This window comes from Arvicanthis niloticus, chromosome 26 (genome assembly GCF_011762505.2).
Source record: "Arvicanthis niloticus isolate mArvNil1 chromosome 26, mArvNil1.pat.X, whole genome shotgun sequence".
Taxonomy (NCBI): Eukaryota; Metazoa; Chordata; class Mammalia; order Rodentia; family Muridae; genus Arvicanthis; species Arvicanthis niloticus.
Window position 1 is genome coordinate 31,164,456 of NC_133434.1, and position 20,039 is coordinate 31,184,494.

Below are 20,039 nucleotides of genomic sequence, written 5' to 3' on the forward strand. Positions count from 1 at the left end.
AGCCGAGCAGGCGCGCGCGCACTTACCTCCCACGCCCCCTGCTGCCAAGCCCGGGACAGCCCCGCCCGGCCCCGCCTCCGCACGTGACGCCGCTGGAGCGTGCTGCGTGCGCCTGCGCGGACACGCCCAGTCTCCTCCACCCTCCGAATGGCCCCGCCTCCCCATTCCTTCTTTACTTTACGGCCGTGCAGAGAACTCCGGGTTAGATTCTCTCTACTGCTAGATAGAAACGTCGTAAGGTTGAAGAGGCACACTCTGGGTTTACGACCTTAGGTCTCACTTTCCGGCCAGTACAGAGATCCCTGAAGGCTGGTTGGGTTGGTGAGGCCTGAGGAATAGGTAAGAAGCCTCCTCCCTACTTGGATTTGTCTCAGTTTGTGGAAGCAGTGGATCGCTTTTGCGGTCCACGCAAACTCTAGCGTATCCGAGTCCCTTCCCCATTCTGCGGCTGGATTCTCAGCGCCGCCCCTTTTCCACACACGCACGCCCCTCCCCCACTTGTTCCCGCCCCCGTGTCCAAGTATTTCTTTCCATTCATTCCACAGACTTTTCTCTGAGTTGTTTGCTATGCTGTAAAACCCAGAATATTAGAAGAAAATGAAATAATAACCGCCTTTCGAAGCGCTGTGATGTAGGAAACAAAAGAACCCGCAATGGTAACACAGTAAAATGACACTGGGTGATCTGAACACAAACTGGGGCTCCTTGATTGCAGAAGAGGACTTCTCCCAAATGACTTTCAGGCCTGTGGAGAACCCTTGTTAAAACCCCGGTGAGCCGTAACTGGTCAGAAAGAAAACGGGAGAAGTAGAAAATGACTAGTACAAAAGCATGTGACAGCAACCTAGAAGAGTAAAAAGCAAAGGGATTGACATATATACCTAGTAAAAAATCGCGCAGGTAGACTTCCGTTTGAAACAACCAGACTATGTAGCGAGTGGGTTTAAGGCCAACCTGGAATACATAACAAAATCTTGATCACAAGGTGGGGAAACTTACTATAATGAATAAAAGAAATGCCAGATGCAGGAGCAAAAGCTGTTTTTAAAGATGACCGATTGCCTGGGTTGGCTGGCCTGTTAGCTAGATCCTAAAAGAATAAGGCAGCTAGGTTGCCAAATGGGAAGCCAGTCTGAGCCAATTAAACCCGGGGGGTGGGGGGCAGATATAGTGGTACACGCCTTTAATTTCTACATTTGGGAGCAGAGGCAAGCCAGCCTGGTCTGCATAGAGAGTTTCAGGTTGACAGGAGATACATAGTGAAACCCTGCCTCAAAGAATAAAGAGTAGTTTAGCTCAGTGAGTAGAACGAGCACTTGATTCTGGGCTCTGGGTCAGTCCTGACTTGGGGAGGTGGGGCCGTGAGGGGTGAGTGAAGGGTGAGCCATGGAACCTGAAAGTGGATGACTGAAGGATGAGGAGGGGGAGAGAAGAACAGCAGGAGAACACGAGCCTGTCTGTTCATTAGAATCACCTGGGATGCTTTTTTTTTTTTTTTAAAGTAAAACTATTATTGACCCCCTCTAATAAACTATAGTTCACTAGGTGGCTCATGTTAAGAGAACTGCACAGAATGGAGTGCCAAGTGGTGGGAACAGGCGAGAAGCTGAGGGAGTTGACTTTGCAACCTTAAAAGTTGGAATCCTTTGACAACAAGGAATTGAAGATGAGATGAGAAGCTTGAGCAGAATATTGAAAGAACTAAATAACTGCTCTGGGAACTGAGAAGGGAAGCCACTGCTGCCTCTCCATGTGCGTGGGAGAGGAGTAGGGCATGTAGGCAGCAGGTTTCACCTAGTGCTTTGTGCATGCTAGGCAGTGCTCTGCCGCTGAACTCTAGCCCCAGCTTCTTTCTGGTTTTGCTCTTGCTTCTGCTCTCTGCAACAGAGACTCAGTGAGTTGCCTAGTAGCCTAGCAGACCATTAACTTTCAGATCCTCTTTGCATCGGCTACCACTTCTGCTTCCCATCTCCCTCCTAATCACGTCCACATCAGTCATGAACCCTTCCTCTTCCTGGAAACCCTGATTTATAAACTATATGTCCAGGCTCAGAGCTCAAGAACCATCTACGTTTTTATTCCCTCCCCCAAAACACAGATGAGCCAATTATGAGATTCTATGCCCAACATCCACTCCCCCAGACATTCCTGTACACTCGGCCTCAACAATTCTAAGTGTCTTGCTCATTTATGAATTTAAGAGCAAGATATAAAGATGTTTAAAGATAAAGATGTGCCTCTTACAGTAGCACAATACTGGGGGAGACAGGCTTTTAAACAAAGAATAATTCACTTGACAGAAAAAAGTTGTGTGACATAAAGGCAAAGAAAGCATTGCTGCTCTATGCTAACTAGGGTTAGTCAAAAAAAAAACCTGTCTATCTGCCTCCAGATAAGAGTGTTGTCTGATAAGGCTAGAGCACGCCATGAAGGAAGAGTAGGGGTGGGAAAAAGATGAAGATGATAAAATGTGAATATATTATGAGGAGCCATGAAATCCATGTTACAGGACTTAAATTATTTAAGCAATTTATAAATATAAATGACAAGAAGCTCTTAACCTCTTACAGTCTAGAAGCCTTTGGAAGTTTGATCTGTCGACCTGACCTCAGAAAATTCACTTAAATGTATACAATAAAATACATAGAAGTAAGAAAGCAATGTTAAGCTGGGCAGTGGTGGCGCACACCTTTGATCCCAGCACTTGGGAGGCAGAGGCAGGTGGATTTCTGAGCTCGAGGGCAGCCTGGTCTACAGAGTGAGTTCCAGGACAGCCAGGGCTACACAGAGAAACCTTGTCTCTCAAAAAAAAAAAAGAAAGAGAGAAAGAATGAAAGAAAGAAAGAAAGAGAGAAAGAAAGCAATGTTAAATACTTAAACACCTTAAAATGTTAGCATAGTTACAGATGTACTTCTTTGCACATTAAGTAGCATGTAACAACAGGCCTAATTATATAATGTCAAAAGAGTAATGACTATAAATTATATTGAGATAACCTGCAACAACTTTAATATGATGTGAACATATCAGGTTTTTAGTGACAAAGACTGTTAATACTACAGTGATTGCCCACAGTTATAGAAGAAAATGTTAAATTTGAGCCAGGATGAATTGTAAATCAAGGTACATTTTTTTTTCCCCAATCCAACTTCTTAAAACTCTTGAATTTTAATCATGCCTGCTCTATGGATCCCCAGTTTCAAAATTCCCCAGTGTAACAGTTTTAAGCAAAAATATGGCACAGTAGATCTGAATTTGGGGGAAATGATGGGTTGGGGTGAGGATAGAGAAGTGGTTACTTTTCTATTCCCTAATAGCCAAAACCTTCATTGGCAATAACCATTTGGGTGCATATATATGTAATTGCAATTCTAGAAAATAGTTCAGGAAGATAAATTGGAGATATAGATATAGATATGGCAAGCTGTAACTTCTAATTTGCCTGGAAGATAATGAGATGTTAAAGTTTTGAAAGAATATGATTACAGTTCTATCTGGAAAAGTTAATGCAGAATAATGCCTAAGTTAGTTATCAAAAAGAAAAGATAGAGTTGCCATGGTGGCAAAGGCTTTTGATCCCAGCACTGAGAAGGCAAAGGTAGGCGGATCGCTTGAGTTCAAAGCCAGTCTGATCTACAAAGCAAGTTCAAGACACCCAGGGGTACATATCAAGACTCATGTCTGGGGTGGTGAGGTAGAAATTAAATGACTAGCTAATAAACTAATTTTGAAAATGTGAGTTGACCCTTGTGGCTCAATAGAGTATTGAATGTCTGTACTCCCAGCACTTAAGAGGGTGAAGCTGGAGGGTCCCAAAGAGCTTGAGGCTCTATCTGAAAAAAAAAAAAAAAAGAACAATAACAACAAAAACCTAGATTGGAAAAAGAGCATCCGTCCAGTGTGCTCAGCTGGTATCTTGTGTGAGCAAGAGGTAAGCCCAGCCTTTACTAGTTCTTTACTATTGTTAGTACTTGTGTAAAACAAAAACCTAACCACATGTTCAAAGATATTAATAACAGTTTCTTGATTAGATTGCATCTATACATGTGTGTATACATGTTGAACTTGAAGTCAGAACACCTGTTTCTCATCTACAGCCATACATACCACCCTACACAAACCAGATCTCATCTGGTTTCAGAAGAGATGCAGGGTCAAACCTAGATATTACTAAGAGATGGGAGAACACTTCTCTTCTTGCCAATCCTTTCAACCCATAAAGTGAGTAAAACTCATTAACAAAAAGATCTTCAAGGCCCAGATAACCATCTCCTTCAGACAACAATGAGTGTACCAACTTACTACTCAAATCTGAGTTGGTACCCAAATTATGTGCTTATTAAACATGAGTGTGGGGTTTCAGAATGACTAATCAGAGTGAGTAAAGTTCCTGAACTTCCAGAGCCAGGTTCTCTGAGAAGCCATCTTCTTTAGCATAACTTGCTTGTACTAACTTTTCATCACAAAAATACTCTAACTCTGTAAAGTGTGAGGTTCTGCTATTCATCCCCTTTGTGAGGTGGAGGGATGGGAACAAGAGTATCTGACATTGGAAACACTAAAAGCTAGTAAAGCTTTTTAAGAATTTCATTACTTACAGAAAAATCTCTGTAAGGTTCTTTCTCTAACTTCCAGTTAAATGGCTACCTCTTCCATAATTATCTGTTATAAAGGTACTATATCATACTTTGGACACCGAGAAACCCTCAGTTGTCTCAATTATAGCTATTATCTTGAGAATCTGTATTATAGGTTCAAAGTCCTACCTTCTCTGGTGGCCAATGAATAAAACTCAGAGTGGTCTGATAAACTTAGTTCCTTCAAAACAGAGGCTTGGGAACTTCTACCCTTAGCCCCTTTTCTCACAAGTATTGTTGTAGCAACTTTTAAGTTTACATTAACAACTAAACTAAATAACTCAAAATAGCTAGCCCTATTTAATATATGATTCAATCTTGGTCCAATACTGTGTAAGTGGCTGGTTGGTGGAGGTTGCCTGGTTTGTTGTTGTTTGTTTGTTCATTGTTTTGTTTTTTATTGTTTTTTTTTTTTCTGGTGGTTGGTTGTGTTTGTTTTTAAGGCAGAGTTTCGTTTGTATCCCAGACTAGTGTTTTTTTGGGTTTTTTTTTGCGGGGGGGGGGGGGGGGGGGTTGGTTTTTTTGTTTGTTTGGTTGGTTGGTTTTTTTGTTTTTGTTTTGTTTTTTCGAGACAAGGTTTCTCTGTGTAGCCCTGGCTGTGCTAGAACTCACTCTGTAGACCAGGCTGGCCTCGAACTCAGGAATCCTCCTGCTTCTGCCTCCCAAGTGCTGGGATTAAAGGTGTAGGCCACCACTGCCCAGCCAGACTAGTCTTGAATTCACTATATAGCTGAAGCTGACCTTGAATTCCTGGTCCTCTTGCCTTTACCTCTGAACCATTATCATTTAAAGACAAATTGCTAAGGTAGAAATTTCTAGTTATCATGACTAGATCCCATTAGAGTCCATATTTCCTTATCTCAACACAAAACATGATTTCTGTTATTCACTAGCTATTTACTAAGGCCCTGCCATGTGCTGTGTAACTCCAGTAATTAGTTACCTCTTCACTGCCAGGCTTTGAATTTTACAGAAAAATAACATTAAAAGATGTCCCAGGCATGGTGGTGCATACCTTTAATCTCTGTAGGTTCAAGGTCGGCCTGGTTACCTAGTGAGTCTAAGGCAACCAGGAATACATGGAGAAACCCTATCTCAAAGGGAAAAAAAGATCCAGGCATGAAGGCTGTGACTACAACGTTTACATTAAAGGCAAGGAAAAGCATGGCAATCGTAAATTGTAGTCTTGAAGTCAGAATGCTAAGTGGTGAATAAAATTCCTTTCATGGATCATCGCAGTTGGGGTGTGTGTGTGTGTGTGTGTGTGTGTGTGTGTGCGCGCGCGCGCGCGCGCCTAGAATTGAATTTAGTGTCCTGGGCATGCTTTACAAATACTTGACCCCTGCACTATATCCCAGGCTTTTGTTTTGGTCTTGTCTGGAAGTTTCCTAAATTGCCTACCCTTACTGACCTCAGATTTGGGATTACAGGCATCGGCACCATGCTCAGCTGCAGACATTCTCACATCTTATTCACATCTGTGTGCCTTTCTCTAGGAGAAACGCTTCAGTGGAGGATTGCTGGCCTTAAGGATGCATATACTTTAAAAGTTTAATAGCTACTGCTTAAAGCTCTTTTCCAAAAGAATTATAATTCTTCGAGCAGTACAGTTTCCTTACACATTTTCCTTATATTAGAGATTGTTAGTAGTATATATGTTTCTCCCTATAGTGTAAACTATCACCCCAACTGGAAAAAAAATTAGATGTATTGTTTTATATATACAAGTGTTTTGCCTGCATGTCTGTGTACCATGTGCATGCAGTGCCCTCAGAGGCAAGTAGAGAGTGTCAGGTACCCTGGAACAGGAGTTCCAGATGTTTATAAACTGCCTTGTGGGTACTGGGTATCCAACCCAGGTCCTCTAGCAGAGCAGTCAGTCCTCTTAACTGCTGAATCATCCCACCTGGCCTTGTGTTTTAACCCCATTCTCTTCAGTGATAAAAATGGAAAGCCTACTAGCATTTTCTTAGTTTTATTTTTTCTCTATTGTATCTTTATAACTTAGATCTGTTTTGTTAATTTTTTGTCTTTTCATTTTTCCTTTTTAAGAACTATTTTCTTATAAACATTGTGGATACATAGTTTATATGTATAGCAAATATTATCTGTCTTTATTACTTGACATTAAAGATTTGTTTCTGCTATGCCTGTCTAACATGTTTGCAGGAATTTCTGTCATTCGGCTTTATAGTCTTGGGTTTATATATTTGTTTTACTTGCATGGAAGGCCTCTTCTACAAGAATAAAAATTATTTAGTATTGTGTTGGTGAATGAGAATGGCACCCAGAGGCTCAGTATTTGAATACTTGGTCTCCTGTGGGGAAACTGTTTGAGAAGAGTTAGGAACGCCTTTAATCCCAGCACTTGGGAGGCAGAGGCAGGCGAATTTCTGAGTTCGAGGCCAGCCTGGTCTACAGAGTGAGTTCCAGGACAGCCAGGGCTATACAGAGAAACCCTGTCTCAAAAAAAAAACAAAACAAAAAAAAGAGTTAGGAAATGGGGCCATGGTGGAGGAGGTATGTCACTGGGGGTGGACTTTGATGTTTAAAAAGCCCATGTCATTCCCAGTTAGCTCTCTCTCCTTGTGGTTGTATCCCAAATAGTTGTCAGTGACTGCCAGTGCCATGCTTACTTCCCTGACATGATGGTCATGGAGTATGATGACATGACATGACCTGGAGGTCATGGTTAACCCTCTTAAACTATACCCTAAATAAATTCTTCTGTAAGTTCATTAGTCATGCCATCTCATCACAACAGTGAGAAGGTGACTAAGATAAGTAATACTTGTAATATTTTAACGTTAGGTTTTTGCCAGTTGAAAGTTTTCTTATGTTTTGGGGGGCTAATGAAGTAAGTCATCATAGACTAGAGTTGAACTCATGATCCTCCTGCCTGTGCATCCTCAGTGCTAGAATTATAGGTATGTGCTACCACACCAGAAGCTGCAAAACTTATTTTTAATCATTTGAAGTCCAGTTTTATCTCATCACTCTTACAGACCCATTTACATCTCAAGCTGATTAAGAATGGCATCTTGGGCTGGAGAGATGGTTCAGTAAAGCACCTGACACAAAAACACAAATACTTGAGTTCAAATCCTTAACACCAATGTAGAAAAGCAGGCATGGTGGCACACGCTACAGTCTACCTCTTGGTAAGACGTTACGAGGATCTCTAATTCTTGCTAGCTAGCCAGTCTAGCCGAGTCAGGGAAATCTAAGTTCAATGAGAGATCCACTCTCAAAAATAGGCAGTAAGCCATTGAGGAAAACACCCAACCTTGACCTCTGCCCTCTATCTACACACACACAAATGTCTACACACATACAGACACTCATGTATACCACACACACACAGACACACACAAAGGTGTCTTACTGCATAATCTTACTGTCTTAAATGTAAAATTGTTCTTATATTAATTTTTCATATTCCAAGAAGCCTATAGCTATATAAGATAGCTATATAAAATTAAGATTGCTAAACTGTCTAAGCTTGCCTTGAACTTTCTCTGCAATCAAGGCAGGCCTTTAATTTACCTCTTACCCCAGCCTCCAAGCACCAAGGATTATAGGTCTGTACCATACCACCAGGCCTAACTGGCCCATGCTATTTTAGCCATTGATAGCTATTTCTAGTTATGAAATAGCAAATAGAAAGTGTTAGTGTTAGAATAAATTTCAAAGGATGATCTGATCTATATCCCTGGTCCAAAGCATAACCAGGGGCAAGGAAAATGGCTCAGTAGATAAAAGCACTTCCTCCAATCCTCACCGAGTTTAATCCTCAAAAATCTCACTTGGTGGAAAGAAGAAATCAACTCCCAAAAGTTGGCTTCCTCAGACTTCCGTATGCATGTCATGACATGAATAACCTCAAATGTACACTAAATGGTAACTTTAAATGTTTTTAAGTAAGTTAAGAGTGAAGGGCCAGCATGGTGGGACACGCCTTTACTCCCAGGACTTGAGAGACAGAGGCAGGCAGATCTCGTACATTGAGGCCAGCCTGGTCTACAAAGTGAGTTCCAGGACAGCCAGGGCTACTGTTTCAAAACAAAACAAGAAAATTTCCTTTGTGATAGTTTTGTGTTTCTAAGAAATTTTCAAATTAAAATTCTCTATTTTGCTCAGGTAAAATATCCACTTAAATCTCTCCAGTTTGTGAGGCATTAAAAATATAAGACTCAATAAAATCTAATCTCTGTACTTGAGTTATGTAGAACTTGATGGTAAATTTTACATAATACCATATACAAATCTCCAATGCTTTAGTGTTCCATTAAGAGGAAATATCTAACTGGGGGAAATGGAAGCAAAGAGTCAGCTTTTCTTTTTTTTGATTTTTTTTTAAGACAAGATTTCTCTGTGTAGCCCTGTCTGTCCTGGAGCTGACTCTGTAGACTAGGCTGGCCTAGAACTCAAAGATTCTTCTCCTTCTGCCTCCTGACTGCTGGGATTAAAGGCATGTGACCCCACTAGGCCTGATCCTCTAATACTTATAAACATCAAATTATTTTCAAATGTTATTTTTGAACTACCTCCCCATCCTCTGAATGTAAAACTTTTGATTACATAATAGATATCTATTACAACCTTATGCTTTAATCTTTATCTTACTGATATTTCTTCATTCTACACTGACATATACCCTATGATAAAAGTTGTATGTTAATAGCCTCACTTTGCAGAAAAGGAAATTGTGATTTAATGAAAGTAATTTATTTGTTTTACACAGCTGATACAAAACAAAACAAAATCTATAAATGTTTAGGTTGAAAGTTTAGAGTTCTTTTCTTGGCCCAGGTGGTTTGGTCTAAGCTTAGTTTAGTTCTGTTTTCATTAGAATTCAGGGTGTTGAACTATCGTGGTTATACTATATAGAGTCAAATCAATCTTTGGTCTATATACTTGATCTTTTTAAGTTTGTGTCTGTGTAGGTCTGTGTGTGTGTGTGTGCATGTATCTGTGTGTATCTCTCTGTGTTTGCACAGGTACAGAGATATGAGCCTCAGACTCCTTGGAGGTAAAAGTATCTGCTGCCCAGGAGAGCTTAGTAAGCTCTCTTAACTGCTGAACAATCTGTCCAACCCGCATTTAGGAGTCTTAAAACTCAGACAAAACACAAAACTTTTTCCGTTTTTAGGTGCTGGGGATCAGACACAGAGCTGTGTACATGCTAGGCAAATGTTCTCCCATTGAGCTGGCCACAAAAACTATTTGAATAAAATCTGAGCTTCACTTGGAATGGTGACTCACTCAGGAAGCCAGCTAAGGCTGGAGAATCAGCCTAAGTTTGGAGCAATCTTAGGCTACATGAAACCGTGCTTCAACAGACCAGTAAGTAAATAAATAGAAAAAATGCCTTTAGGGTATGTAGGGTGTGAGGCTGGTGAAATGGCTCAGCGGCTAAGAGCGGTGGCTGCTCTTCCAGAGGTCATGAGCTCAATTCCCAGCAACCACATGGTAGCTCACAACCATCTATAGGGGGATCTGATGCCCTCTTCAGGCAGGCGGATGTATATGCAGCAGAGCACACATACATTAAATAAGTAAAATGTAAAAGTATGTAGAGTGTGACTGGAATAGATGGAGAGTAGACAGACACAGGTTAGATGAGCAGATGGTAGGTGGTGACAGACTGAACATCATGTGAAGTCTTGTAGTCGCTTCCTCCAAGATGAGGCAAACTGTCTGTTCAGATACTTGTTTTACAGGCTTATTTATATCTGTAACTGGCTACCAAGCTGGGGGTTGTAGAGAGCTAACAGCTCAGCTACTTCCCAGGTTGTATATCCTGACATTCACCCCTATGATGTACTTGTTGATGGTATAAAACAGTGGTTCTCAACCTTCTTAATGCTGTGACCTTTTAATACAGTCCCTCATGTTGTGGTGACCCCCAACCATACGATTATTTCTTTGCTACTTCATAACTATAATTTTGCTACTTTTATGAATTGTAATATACATATCTGATATGCAAGATATCTGATATTCAACTCCCAAAGGGGTTGCAACCCACAGATTGAGAGCCTCTGGTATAAAGGAAGACTGTCCAGGAATCCTGGCTTGACACATGTGACTAGCCATTCATTCCCTCTATAGTAAGATAATCTTATATCAAGTTCAAGTACTTAGTCTCCACCAGTCTGCACTGACAAACTGACTACACTGTCATTTGTCGTCAACCTTAATAGTAATAGGATCATTTTTCTAATCAATCTAATTTCAACTTTTACATCTGTCATAAAGAGCATAAGTTATGGTACAACATGTTTTCTTTTATGAATATCTCTTGAGAAAAAGAACACTCTATCAAAAGCCTGAAGTGATAGCTCATGCTGATAATTAACTCTTGGGAGGCTAAGACAGGATCACTGTGAGTTAGAAGCCAGCATGGGCTACATAGCAAGTTCCAGGCCATCCTCGGCTACAGTGTTGGATCCTGCCTTGAAACACAAATAACAAAAACTATTAGACATTAATACAAAGGACGCTGCTACGTCTCCTGAGCAAGCATTTTATTTTTATCTTATGGACTTTGTGAATATTTAACTTAACTCTCTGATTAGCTGCCAAAAAGCTTTGAGCCAAATTTGTGGCTCACCCATAACCAATGTGCTCTATGCCTCGTTGACTTCACTCCTGACTCCAGTTTGTCTGAACTCGAGTTATTCTTTCTTCTTCCCACCCCACCCCCACCCCCAGTTCTCTTGCTTTTGCACTGGGTGTAGAGCCCAGGCCTTGATGACAGGCAGATGGGCTACCACTGAGCTGCTCTCCTAGCACTGTTACTCACTTTAATAAAAACTTGATTTGTACTCAGGCCAGTGAAGGAGGATTGCCCTGAATTTCAGGCAAGCCCGATCTACATAGCAAGTTTAAGACCAGCCAGGGTTTCTTACCAAGAGAGACTTTCTCTCAAAATATTTTTAAAAAGATTTATTTATCTTATGTATATGAATACACTGTAACTGTCTTCAGACACACTGGAAGAAGGCATCAGATGTCCCATTACAGATGGTTGTGAGCCACATGTGGTTGCTGGGAATTGAACTCAGGACCTCTGGAAGAGCAGTCAGTGCTCTTAACTGCTGAACCATGTCTTCAGCCCTCAAATTTTTAATCTCTTAATTTATGGTATTCTATATATTCAAAAATACATGTAGTTTCTCATAAGCAGCCTTATAGTGTTTTTGAAGTTTTTCAGATTATCATATGCTGTGTGTATATAAGACTGTCATTATCGCCTCATTTTACTTTATTAGATACTGATATCATTAATCACCTCATTTTACTTTAATTTTTTTCTTGAAAGGTATTTTTTTTTATACATCTTTTTGTGGTTTTGGTTTGGTTTATCAAAACAAGGTTTCTCTGTGCAGCCCTGGCTTTCCTGGAACTGGTTCTGTAGACCAGGCTGGTGTCGAACTCACAGAGATGCACCTGCCTTGCCAACCAAGTGCTGTGAACTAGAGGTATGCACCCCCACTGTCCAGCTTTGCTTACGGTTTTGTATGGTTTTGATTACATGGAATTGGTTATATCAAACTTGTATGGCTTTTTGAAGTATAACAAAATGTTAAAATAATTGATCTAATGTAGGATTGGTTAGATTGGTATCATAATTCTGTGTTGTTATGTTTTTTTTTTTTTTTCTCTTTCAATCTGCCTGTGACCCTTTTTCTGCCCTGTGGTTTTAGAAGTACTGCTGAGTGGCCAGGTCAGTACACAGCAGTCAGTCACTACCTCAGTTGAGTCTGTAGGCTCTAGTAAGCCATCTTCTACACCTACAGATTTGCCTGTTAGCACAGCCTTGGCTGTTTACGTGCATATTAATCCCAGAGATGCCTTGCCTATGTTTCCTCTAAGCTAACCAACCTGTTATTTAAACAAGTGACTATGAATGAGTATTTTGTTTCCAGCCCCCATTTGCTTTAATTGGTTTGTAGTGCTAGTTGGATTTTCTGATTGTATCTATGGTATCATCTAGTTGATAGCATAAATAGTATATATAACTTTTTAACTCTTTAAGTTCTGGGCTTATTTGATGCATGCCTTTAATCCCAGCACTTGGGAGGCAGAGGCAGAAGGATTTGTTTGAGTTCAGAGCAGGTCTACATAGTGAGTTCCAGGGCAGCCAAGTCCATATAGGAAGAGCCTGTCTCAAATAAATAAACTCTTTAATTATCTTCAAGGGAATTTATTTGGCCTTCTTTGCAGCTCTGAGTTATGTAATGTCCTTTTTTAAGATGCTCTTTTTACTGGTGACCAAAACCAAGACAGTGGGTCAACAATGTAAGTTATCAAGAGAAAGCACTTGCTATGTAAGCTTGTGAGTTCAATATCCTGAACCCACAAGATGGAAGGAGAAAATTAACTCCTGCAGGTTGTTCCCTGACTGCCACATGTGCATTATGACATGCACATCCAAATATACACATATACACATAAACAATAAATACATGTAAAATTTTAAAAATAACAAAGACAAAACTAATTCATTGCTCAAAATGATACTAACAAATCAATGTTAAAACTAAGACTCAACAGGAACCCCGATTCTTATGTCCATATCTATCACAAAAAAAGAACTTCTGACAGACATTATGAACACTAACTACGTAGTCTTTATCCCACCCATTGAAGTTTAAAGATGGGAAATAAACAAAAACACCACTTATGCATAGAGCTGGACAGAATTAGAAATGGATTTCATTTGTGTTACTTTTATCAGCATGGTTTTCTGTTTTTGAAGAAAGAACACTGCCCACACTGTCATTGTCTATTATGAAAGGAAGAAGTACTTTATCTTAGCTGTTTAAAATTAATGCTGTAATGGAAACTATTTCATTCACCTTTAGTATAAAAATAATTTGTTGGGGGTATCATGCGTTTTCATATTGAGACAAGATCTCATGGTCATTGTTATCATTTTGAAACAGTCTTGTGTAGCTCAAGCAGACCTCAGACTCACTATGTAGCTAACACTGACCATGAACTCCTGATCCTCCTGCCCCTCCCTCCCAAATATAGGGATTACAGGCATGTACCACCATGCCTGACTGTGCATATTCATTAGAGTTAGAATGTGTTTACTGTTACGGATTTTGGCAAAACATCAGTTATAATTCTAACCGGTCTCTACATTTAAATATAAAATTAAAATTCTATATTGTCTCTAAAATGTTTCATTTTCATTCTAATTATTCATGTCTAGTACATAAGCCAAACTTTTGTTAATTTTTGTTTGTTTGTTTGTTTTCTTTTCTTATTTTATTTTGTTTTTTTCAAAACGGGGTTTCTATGTGTAGCCCTGACTATTCTGGAATTCACTCTGTAGACCAGGCTGGCCTCAAACTCAGAGACCCACCTGCTTCAGCCTTCAAGTGCTAGGATTAAAGGCATGCACCACCACTGCCAGGCTTTAGTGTTTTATGGTGTTAGCACTGGTGGAAACTATTGATTGAAAACTGTAGAACTGTATGTCATATTTTTACCTCAGTCTTGTAAGAGTAGCTACTATTTATAACCCAATATCACATTCAGCAGTAAATACTGTCTTCTGACTCTCCTTCAGCTTCTGGAATTTCTGGGAAGCCCTGCTCAATACAAGATGGACCCTGTGGTCTTGAGTTATATGGACAGTCTATTGCGACAATCAGATCTCTCACTATTGGACCCTCCAAACTGGCTCAATGACCACATTATTGGATTTGCCTTTGAATACTTTGCCAATAGTCAGTTTCATGATTGCTCAGACCATGTCTGCTTCATCAGCCCTGAAGTCACCCAGTTCATTAAGTGCACCAGCAGCCCTGCAGAGATTGCCATGTTCCTTGAACCCCTGGATCTTCCCCACAAAAGAGTGGTGTTTTTAGCCATCAATGATAATTCTAACCAGGCAGCTGGAGGTACCCACTGGAGTTTGTTGGTTTATCTCCAAGATAAAAATAGCTTCTTTCATTATGATTCCCATAGCAGGAGCAACTCAATCCATGCAAAGCAGGTAGCAGAGAAACTGAAGGCCTTCTTAGGGAGCAAAGGAGACAAACTGGTCTTTGTGGAAGAGAAAGCCCCAGCTCAACAGAACAGCTATGACTGTGGGATGTACGTGATATGTAACACCGAGGCCTTATGTCAGAATCTCTTTAGACGACAGCCAGAATCCCCACTGCAGCTACTCACCCCGACATACATCACAAAGAAGAGGGGAGAATGGAAAGATCTAATTGCCAGACTTGCTAAAAAAACGAAGTAGCTACTAAAGAATGCTTGTGATGTTTGAAGTCTTGTCTTTCTGCCTTTCTCTATGGTGACAGCCTCAGTGCCTGAGGGAAAAACACGAGTAGATGAAAGTTTACTATTTCTGCTTCTTTATTGTTCTGAAAGAATGTCATCCTCTACATTCTCTGAATGGGAAGTTTCACTGTAACCCTGAAGAGAGCAGTACATTCTGTGAAAATGTCCTGAATTTATATACCAAAACCTTAAAAAAAAAATCATTACACAGTTTCAAATAAGAGTCTTCTTGTTGGTATAAAACTATTATCCCTTTTGGTCTTCCTTCCTCGTTGGCTTATTTCAAAGAAGTGATGTTCCAAAGCAAACCAATAACATATGAGATTTAAAGACATGCATAAAGAAAACAGCAGAAGAACCAACATCTTTGTTTCACAGCCATAGTGAGAGAGAGGTGTCCAACTGGAAGTAGATCATTACCTAACTTCACTCATGCCTTCGATTTATACAAATAAGGCATTCTCTGGTGCAAAGGCTTTCCCGTCTGCAAATGCTTAATAAGATGACTTTAGCTTATCGTTATCTATTTCCTGGAATGCTTTAAGAACATAGAACTTCATTAAAATAAATGGCTGTGGGCTGGGAACACAACTTTGAGGATGAGCACCTGCTGTGGTGTGCAGGAAGCCTTGAACTTGATTCCAAATTGCAGTAAATTAAAAACGAAACAAAACTACCTGCTGGCCTGCGGAGCATCTCTGCTTTCCCTCACTGAGGGGGTGACTCAGCCCTAAGTGATAATGACTTTTCTTTGCCTTCCTTTTTACATGTACATAGTCCCTCCCTTTACGTAACACACTTTGGTTCTAAAACGCACAGTTGACAACTAACCAAGATTAGCTGTTATTTCAGACAGGTTTCTACTTTTGGCAGCTATAGCTTTTACACTAATCTAGCAGAATTATTTTCAGTTATGTCATGGTAATCTCCATACTATTAATGATCTAAAACATGGAGGCAGTTTATTTTTTAAATATAAAGGAAGAAAAAAAAAGTCACCTTTCTCAAACTTAATCCAAAATGCAGATGGTATAATTTTAAAATATGGAACCAAGACTAAAAAGAAATACTATCCCCCACAAAGCTATTGATAAATATTTCTGGTTGTTTCAAATAATTCACACAAAAAGTTGGACACACACATTAATTGTACCCCAATAACAATTTGCAATGCATGTGGGATATAGAACACAAAGATGTGATTCACCCATGGAAACTGACTTCAGCTACTTCTCCACTTTAACCCTGACCCCAGCCTTCATGACCCAAAATAACCGCTCCAGTCAGCAACTACAGAGGTAGTTTCTCGGTTCCCTGGAGCCAGGAAGGGGAAGATGGTAAAAGTGTAAAAGCACAGGCTGCACAAGCAGGTCAGTGGATGGGATCTGAAACAAGTTAGAAAAAGAAAGAAAAGGGGGAGGGGGACCCATTTCAAGTTAGTCCCTTTCAAACCAAGAGCCTTAATGAAAGATAGACAGGAAAATGTTAGAAACTGGCAATGAGCCATAGATGAAACAGACAAAACAGGGACAGCAAGCATAGGGACACAGGTTCTGACAGGCAACCAGTGTTGATAAAGGCAGAAAGCAGGGTCATTTCAGTGACTGTTGACTTAGGCAGCTGATCTAGACCATCGGAGTGTGCCCTCTCAGGGGAAGGTTATCTTTCTGATAGAATATGCTTGTTTGCTTAAACATTAGCTGTCTCCCTTTAAAAGCTAATGCATGTGAGAGCAGGCTTGTCTAATTCCGTAAAGTTTGTCTTAGAATTATTTTTTAACTAAACTGTTGTCTTTATTTTAAAATATAAAGGGCTGGAGAGATGGCTCAGTGGTTAAAAGCACTGACTGCTCTTCCAGAGGTCCTGAGTTCAATTCCCAGCGACCACATGGTGGTTCACAACCATCCTTAATGGGATCTGATGCCCTCTTCTGGTGTGTCTGAAGACAGCTACAGTGTACTCACATACATTAAATAAATAAATAAATAAATAAATAAATAAATAAATAAATTTATTTTTTCCCAAATATATAACATGTTTGAAATCAAACCTCAAGTTAGTCTTTTTAAAAAGTATGTTGAGCAGACTTTGTGAGACAGCCCAGAGGGCTAAGACACTTGCTGCCAAACCTGGTTTGATCCCCAGGTCCTACTTAGGAGAATTTTTCCTTGTAAGTTGTTCTCTGTCTCCCAATGTACACCTTGGCACACTTGTAACTACTCACAATATATATAAATAAGCATAAGAAAATCTTGAGTATATCATTTGAAAATATTGACATTGTAAATAACAGATTTTGAGCTGACACATAGTATTTCACTAGATACTAGGATAGTCCATAAGCTCTACACCTGCTTGACCATACACCATTAATGTAATACTAATAATTCTATACTAATAATATAAATACATTAATAACAGTATCAATATATTTTGACTTCAAATATTCTGTTGTACTGCCCCATAAATATATTTGAATATGTCTAACCTGGGTATCAATATGGAATTGAGAAGTTACCATATATAAACCCAACATTTGCTGGGAATAATGTATATGTATTCTCTACCTCAGGGCTACACCTTCTGCCCTATTGTTTTCTTTTTTGGTTTGTGGTTTTGGTTTGTTTTTTTTCTTTTGGTTTTGGTTTTGGTTGGGGGGGGGGGGTTGTTTTGTTTTGTTTTGTTTTGAGAAAGGGTTTCTCTGTGTAGCCCTGGAACTCACTTTGTAGACAGTTCCGTCTTGTGCAGTTAAATACTTTACATAGCCATAAAAATATATGCGCACATATTGCTATATTTAAAGTACTAGATAACATTCTAAAGGTTTTATACATATATAGTTATTTTTTATTGTTGGGTTGGGTTTTTTTTTTTCCAGAGGTAGAAGATTGGGACAGTCTCTCATAGCCCAGGCTAGCCTACAACTTGGTATGTAGTCATACCTTCAACTACTTCTGATCTTCAGACCTCCAGCTCTGGAGGAATGAGATTCCAGGTATATGCCACCACTCCTGGCTAAGCTCACTTATTCTCACATTTTTCCAAGTGGACTTATTTCTGTTTTATAATAAATGCAACATCAATCATGCAGCCTCTGACTCCTCATATCCTTTGCATCTCTTCCTACCCTGACTCAGAAACCAATACCAAGTAGTCCTTGCTTGAACATTTTCTAATGCAATCTTGCTTTCCTTTCCGAATTGAACATGATCTGCTGGCTCACTGCAGAAAGCAGCAATAACCGCCATGTAACTGCTGGGCAGCAGAACCTGAAGAGTTACTGGCTTTGTTTTATACATTAGGTCATCTTTGGACCAACTCCTGATGTCAATGTACTGATCTAATGTTCTGGAAAAAGCCCCACAGTACACTTCCTATTTTAAATGGCCTTTCATACTCTTATATATGAAAGATGGGAGAATAAAACAAGATCAAACATCTGGATAATCTATTAAAAATGGGAAGGGGGACTATAGGAATGTGTCAAAAATCAGTACTAAACAAAGATAAAATGATTCTCCACAACATAAGGAAAACTAGTCCCCAAGTTCCAACATGAGGCTGAATCTCCACTAAGGAAAATGAAGTGTTGAATGCACCTAACTAGAATGCTCTTGTGGCTGGAGAGACGGCTCAGTGGTTGAGAGCACTTTGTCTTCTTGCAGACGACCCAGGTTTTAATTCCCAGCAACACGTACATGGTGGCTCACAACCATCGGTAACTCCAGTTCCAAGGATTTGACACTCTGAGTTCTGCACACATGAGGTACACACAAGTATATAAAGGCAAAATATATTTTTATAAGTAAAATTAAAATGCACTTGAGTAAGAGGCAACTAACAGTCAAAAGGACACACCCATGGCAGCTGTCTTCAGTGCCCAAAACAGGGGTGCATTTTTATGGTGGAAAACAAAATTCCTCTTAAGTCCTGCAGTTTGTGTTAGAAGACAAGAGAAGGGCAGCTCTCTGGATTTTCTTCACATACTAGTACCTAGTAGTCCCTGTGTAGGGCGGGCCCTTTCCCCACAGGCAAGCTCAGACAAGATGATTTCTGAAGCAGTTCTGACCCAGACTCTGCAATTCACACTCCGCTCAGCACAGCACTCTGCTCACACCCTCAGCCTTCTACCTGTGTCCCACCGTCTCAGCCTCCACTCCTGATGGCTACCCTCTCCATCTGTGGACAGGGACCTTGAGCTTCATACATAGCTCATTGGCCTTCACTGGTTTCTGGCCAACAGCCTTAAATGTGTGGACTCTTTTATCTTTCAAAATCCATGAAGGCATGTCTCCCAGGGACCTTGAGCTTCATACATAGCTCATTGGCCTTCACTGGTTTCTGGCCAACAGCCTTAAATGTGTGGACTCTTTTATCTTTCAAAATCCATGAAGGCATGTCTCCCTCTAAATACTAGCTTGGTACTTCCTCCTCCTCAGGGCCTCACCCCAGGTGTCTGTACTGGGCTTTGTAACTGCTTCCCTCCCTCCTGATTCTCAACCCACTTTAATCTGGATTCTGTCCTCCACAGATGACCCTCACTAGTGCTTCTTATTTTATTAGCAGAGTACATAGCATTAAATCCTCCTTCTCAAACCATTCTTCCTTTAACTGATGCAAGACCCAGTTTTCTCTCTCCTGTCACTTTCTAACTTGCCAGGTTTTTTTTCCCCCCACACCCTGTATTCTTAGGGTTTAGTACCACCGCCCTATTCTCGCTGGACACTACCAAGACTGATGACAGATTTTAGCAAGTCAGACCTATAGTCCTCTTCCAAGCTTCAACCTGTATATCCGTGTGCCTGCTGCACATCTTCACCTGGGGATTCTCTAGCATCCTCACATGTACTAAATCCCCAAGCTCAGCTCATCTTTCCCCATCCAGCCTGTTTCTCCCCATTCTCCCCAGAGTCATCCCTAAAGTCATCCTTGACTTTTTCTCTCATACGTTCCACATCCGTCTGCTTTCTAGTCCTGTTGATTCTACACGCAAATATCCTCTAATTCATGTTCTTCTGTCTGTGTTTCTGTCTCTCTGTATGTCTGTGTCTCTTTGTGTCTGCCTCCCCGCCACCACCACCACCACCACC

At 40.3% G+C, this 20,039-nt stretch overlaps 1 protein-coding gene across 8 annotated transcripts; it reads left to right on the forward strand.

Moving 5' to 3' along the window:
- Positions 1 to 227: 227 nt before the first annotated feature.
- Senp8 (SUMO peptidase family member, NEDD8 specific) lies at positions 228 to 18,039 on the forward strand. 8 transcript variants are annotated; one of them, XM_076925469.1, is made up of 5 exons: positions 243 to 339; positions 546 to 656; positions 9,791 to 9,984; positions 12,033 to 12,125; positions 14,228 to 18,039. In XM_076925469.1, the coding sequence occupies exons 3-5, from the start codon at positions 9,892 to 9,894 to the stop codon at positions 14,906 to 14,908; spliced, it is 867 nt and encodes a 288-aa protein (XP_076781584.1). In that variant the 5' UTR covers positions 243 to 339; positions 546 to 656; positions 9,791 to 9,891; the 3' UTR covers positions 14,909 to 18,039. The 8 variants fall into 8 exon arrangements, with proteins under 8 accessions (XP_076781587.1, XP_076781583.1, XP_076781584.1 ...); XM_076925468.1 differs by lacking the exon at positions 546 to 656 and having other exon boundaries at positions 241 to 339; positions 14,228 to 15,625; XM_076925470.1 differs by lacking the exon at positions 12,033 to 12,125 and having other exon boundaries at positions 14,228 to 15,625.
- Positions 18,040 to 20,039: the final 2,000 nt, after the last annotated feature.

Coding starts and splice junctions, on each gene's coding strand:
- Senp8 (XM_076925468.1), top strand. CDS start 9,892: ATGGTGACTCACTCAGGAAGCCAGCTAAGGCTGGAGAATCAGCCTAAG. Junction 9,985..12,032: donor AACCGTGCTTCAACAGACCA/GTAAGTAAATAA, acceptor TTCTCTGTGCAG/CCCTGGCTTTCCTGGAACTG. Junction 12,126..14,227: donor CCAAGTGCTGTGAACTAGAG/GTATGCACCCCC, acceptor ACTCTCCTTCAG/CTTCTGGAATTTCTGGGAAG.